The 5,135-nt window shown below is 49.3% G+C and overlaps 1 protein-coding gene across 2 annotated transcripts in view; it reads right to left on the bottom strand.

Annotated features, from left to right (window-relative positions):
* The window catches only part of LOC115367783 (zinc finger protein OZF-like), a 17,672-nt gene extending 13,136 nt beyond the window's left edge, over window positions 1–4,536 (bottom strand). Inside the window, exons 1-2 of one of the 2 annotated variants that reach the window (XR_003928954.1) lie at window positions 4,288–4,536; window positions 2,013–3,271 (exon numbers count right to left, since the gene is read on the bottom strand). Coding sequence is in view for 1 of the 2 variants with exons in the window: in XM_030063700.1 (XP_029919560.1) it covers window positions 2,130–3,271; window positions 4,288–4,477 (1,332 nt within the window). In the remaining variant the exon portion in view is untranslated. Of the gene's footprint in view, window positions 1–1,813; window positions 3,272–4,287 lie in introns of those variants that run through there. The other variant, XM_030063700.1, reaches the window with a different exon arrangement.
* Window positions 4,537–5,135: the final 599 nt, after the last annotated feature.

Raw genomic sequence — 5,135 nt, 5'->3', positions numbered from 1 at the left:
ACGTAGGAATCCTCCGCAGGCTACACCGTCCCAATTCACTAAACTTTAGTTCCGGTAAACCTGATGTCAGCACCTACGTGGGCACCGTGGGCTGAGACCTAGTAGTCATCTAGCCCTTCGATTGAGACAGACACAGATTCTGTTCACACTGAAGTTCACTCGTCAGGTTTCCATCCAAACAGATCTCAAATTTTAACCGCATTTTCAGAAAATTGGCAGAACAAACTGTGACTGTATGTGTTTATGTTTCCATCTCCTGCTGCTCTGTGAAGGTTTCATGGAGGTGAGCACTAGGTGGCGCTGATTCTCCAGCCGGGTGACATTATAGCACAGAAGAGGAAGAGGGCGCGGCGTGACGACGTGTCACAGGCGCGTCGCTCAGAAATCAAAACTCTGTTGTTTGCATTAAAATTGTTTTCTTTAATTAGTTCAAGAAACGTTCACGTCTCTTCTTCGCTCCACACAGAACGACTGTTAGGTCACATGATCACCAATGGCACCATTTACTGGCTAAACCTGTTTCCATAGCAACTTATTCACATTTTCCTTTCATCCATACAACAACTCTTCCACCTCAACCGAGTGGAAAAACTTTTTTTGCGATATTTGGAGATTTTTTTTTTTTAATTTTCAGTTTTTACATCTGGGTTTTTAATGTGCACATAGAAAATGTGAATAAAAACAGGTGGATGGAAACCCGACTCGCGATATTATTCATCACACAGAGGAAATTAATCAGTTTAATTAAACTGTCACACAAAAAAAGCTTTAATGTCTTTAGTGACCAGAAATGAACGTTGAGTTTTGTTTCATGTTTGAAAAAGCTCTTTATTCATACAGACGTACAGCTCCTGACACGCTAAGCCAGCAGGACGCCTCCACAGCAGGACGTCCCATCAGACTCTGAGGCTGACCCCGTCCCAGCGTGTTAGCCTGACGTTAGCATGTTTAGCACCAAATGCTGCGTTAGCGCTCAGAGCTAACAGGCCTCAGGTTTGATAACTGAACAAACCCTGTTCTTCTCTTGTCGGGAAAAGATCCTGAAATATTGTCCAGTGTTTCCTCCTCAGAACGGTGTTTGACATCGTCAGATACAATGAACTGAGACTGAGGCTGAGGCTGAGGCTGAGCCTGAGACTTAGGCTGAGGCTGAGACTGAGACTGAGACTTAGGCTGAGGCTGAGGCTGAGGCTGAGACTGAGACTGAGACTGAGACTTAGGCTGAGGCTGAGGCTGAGGCTGAGGCTTAGGCTGAGGCTGAGGCTGAGACTGAGGCTGAGGCTGAGGCTGAGACTGAGACTGAGACTGAGACTTAGGCTGAGGCTGAGACTTAGGCTGAGGCTGAGGCTGAGACTGAGACTGAGACTGAGACTGAGGCTGAGGCTGAGACTGAGGCTGAGGCTGAGGCTGAGGCTGAGACTGAGACTGAGACTTAGGCTGAGGCTGAGACTTAGGCTGAGGCTGAGGCTGAGACTGAGGCTGAGACTTAGGCTGAGACTTAGGCTGAGGCTGAGACTGAGACTGAGGCTGAGGCTGAGGCTGAGACTGAGACTTAGGCTGAGGCTGAGGCTGAGACTGAGGCTGAGACTGAGACTGAGACTTAGGCTGAGGCTGAGACTGAGGCTGAGGCTGAGACTGAGACTTAGGCTGAGGCTGAGGCTGAGGCTGAGGCTGAGGCTGAGACTGAGACTGAGACTGAGGCTGAGGCTGAGGCTGAGGCTGAGACTGAGACTGAGGCTGAGACTTAGGCTGAGGCTGAGGCTGAGACTGAGACTGAGACTGAGACTTAGGCTGAGACTGAGGCTGAGGCTGAGGCTGAGGCTGAGGCTGAGGCTGAGACTGAGACTGAGACTGAGACTTAGGCTGAGGCTGAGACTGAGACTTAGGCTGAGACTGAGGCTGAGGCTGAGGCTGAGGCTGAGGCTGAGGCTTAGGCTGAGATTCTGTTTCCTGCAGGACCAGCAGGATGAGCCACGACCCAAAACCTGCTCACATTTACTTTTTACACACACACACACACACACACACACACACACACACACACACACACACACACACACACGTTCAGAACAAGTGTGGCTGTTTTCCTGTCCAGGCGGCTCTGTCCACCAGAAGAAGAGTTGGGCTCATCAGACGCCGTCCTCCATCACGCCGTCCTCCATCACGGCGTCCTCCGTCACGCCGTCCTCCGTCACGGCGTGCGTCTGCATGTGAGCGTTGAGCGCCGCTCGCCACCTGAAGCTGAGCTGGCAGCGAGCGCACTCGTAGGGCTTCTCCCCGGTGTGGACCCTCATGTGCTCCGACAGCTTGTCCTTCCGGCCGAAGCGCTTGCCGCAGTCCGGGCAGCGGTGCGGCTGCTCGCCGTCGTGCGTCTGCATGTGCCGCCGCAGGTGATTGGCCGACACGACGCGCAGGCCGCACAGGGCGCAGCCGTAGGGCTTGTCGTTTCCGGCGTGCGTGCGCAGGTGCAGCCGCAGCTTGCCGCTGTCGCGGTAGCAGCGGCCGCAGTCCCTGCAGCGGTAGGGCCGGTCCCCCGTGTGGACGCGGCTGTGGACGTCCAGGTACTCCTTCCTCTTGTAGCACTTGCCGCACTCGACGCACTGGTGGCGCCGCTCGCCCGTGTGCGTCAGCTGGTGGCGCGTCAGGTGGCCCTTGGTGATGAAGCGCAGGTCGCAGAAGGGGCAGTGGAAGGGCCGCTCGCCCGTGTGCGTCCTCGTGTGCTCCACCAGCGCCTGCTTCATCTTGAAGCCCTTGCCGCACTCGTGGCAGCGGTGCGGCCGCGCGGCGGTGTGCGTGCGCTCGTGGGCCGACAGGATGGCTTTGCTCTTGAAGCGCTTGCCGCAGTCGCCGCACTCGAACGGCTTCTCGCCCGTGTGCGTGCGCAGGTGGATCTTCAGGTAGCAGGGCCGGTCGTAGCTCTTGTGGCAGACGTCGCAGCGGTGCCGCTTCCTGGCCGCGCCGTCCGCCGCCGCCGCGCTCGCCTCGCCGGCCGGAGGGTCAGCATGGAAGCTTCGTCGCCTCCTTTCCTCTTTTCGCGGTTTCTCCTCGCCGCCGCTCTCCTCGCTCAGAGCCGGACTGAAGTCTGGATCCAGCCTGCAGCCCCTCTCCTCCTCCTCCTCCTCCTCTTCTCCTCCTTCTTCTTCTTCTTCCTCCTCCCCCTCTTCTATTTTCACCTCCTCCTCCTCCTCCCCCTCCTCCTCCTCCTCGTCATAGGGCTCCTGCTCTGAGGTGAGGCCCGCTTGGCATGCTGGGTAAATGGTTGTCTGCTCATCTGAATGGAAACATGAGAAAAAAACATTTCAGCTCATAAACACTGAGCGTGCCCTCGCCGTGTGAGGACTTTACCAACCCATCTTTCATAGATATGAACACATTTTGCACAAATGAAGGAACTCTGTCTCTTTTGTGGACCTGAGCCTCCTACTTCATCCGTTTTTATTTTTTTTAGCTTTCTGTCCAGATAAGATATGAACGATGAAGTATAAAACAATACAAAACAAATGAAAGGGATTCAAATAATATAAAATAGCCATAGTAACAAAAAAAAAAAAATGATTAATTAAAAGTCAGATTGTAAAAGTAGGTCTTGAGCTTTTTGTTAAAACTCTCAGCGGATTCATACAAACAATATTTTCTACAATACAAAATCCATACACATAGATAATAATAGGGAATATTGATTACATACATGACAGTCTTGATTTAGGTGTAACTCCTGCATATTACACATTTAATTTAGGAGTTTAGAAGAAGAATTTACAATAAATTAACACAAATGGAATTTTCAAATCATTTGGTTGATGCTGAAATCTGTGATATTGAATATATTGATATATATTGATGAGACAATATTGTTAAATGATCACAGGTGATTCTGATCACACAGGACAGTTTTGATTAATGTGCAATTCATGGATATCAAACATTTAATTTAAAGGATTTCTGGAGAATGTTTTGAAATGTGGTGTTGGTGTAAAAATATCGCAGTAATATTAAATACTGTGATATTTTTAATGAGACAATATTGTGATGTTCAGTTTTGGATATCGCCCGAGCCCCAGCCTCTCTGGAGATTTTTTCCTTTTCCACAAAAACAGAAACAGGTGACCGACACGACTTTTAGATTTTGTTTTATGGCGTCCAAGTTCCCCAGGTTCCTCAGGTTCCCCGGGTCCCCTCAGGTTCCCCCAAGTTCCCTCAGGCTCTCTAAGGTTCCCCAGGTTCCCCAGAATCCCCCCAGGTTCCCTCCAGAGAACCGGGCCTGCAGGTGTGCTCTGGTCTCCTCACCTGGCCGCCGCTTCGCTCTGTCCGCCGCGGGGCTCTGCAGGCTGGCTCCGTGCGCGCCGCCATTTTGGCTCCTGCTGTCAGTTTCCTGTTGGATCTCCGCCACCGTTTGTTCCACCGCCGCGAAGATCTCGACCGCGGCGGCGGCGAGGCGCTCGTGCACGAAGCGCCGCAGCTGCTGGAGGCTAGACATAACTGCCGGGGAGCCGCTGAGCAAACCGAGGCTAACGGCAGAGACCGGAAACACAGCGCTTCCGGTAGTGACGTTCAATGTAAAAGCCTCACGACGAATAAGTTGCGTTGCAATGAAATAAAATAAAATAAAATAAAATTTAAAGATAGTTTCAAATCTATAATTAAAATATTAATGTGATAATGTTTTTGATAAGTATTTTTTTTTTCAAATTCCTCCTCCTGTATCTTTGTACAACATCATGCTGAGCACATGTCTGTTTGAATATTTGAATGTATTTTCAATTAAGGAAAAAAACAATAAAAATAAATAGTTTAAAAATTTCAATTAAAATAAATTAAGGGGACAAAAACAGGAGTAATCAATAAAAAATAATTAATAAAACACAATTTCATTATTTCTCTTTAGAGGTAATTATAGTGTTTGTATAGTTATAGTCCACTTAATATGTTTGCACTGTGAAATGAATTATTTTATTGTAGCATTAATATTATTGTGAAGCCATACATTTGGCAAATATTTTAGCTTGGCTGAGCCGTTCCAGACAGGATCCCAGTTTCAAAATACAAAACCTCCAAGAAACAATTCAGAAATTATAAGAGCGGTTTCTTCTTGGGACAACCAGCACTAAACCACGTAATTAAAAGTTTTACAGATA

The sequence above is a fragment of the Myripristis murdjan genome, chromosome 11 (genome assembly GCF_902150065.1).
Source record: "Myripristis murdjan chromosome 11, fMyrMur1.1, whole genome shotgun sequence".
NCBI lineage: Eukaryota > Metazoa > Chordata > Actinopteri > Holocentriformes > Holocentridae > Myripristis > Myripristis murdjan.
This window is presented reverse-complemented; position numbering and strand designations above follow the sequence as displayed.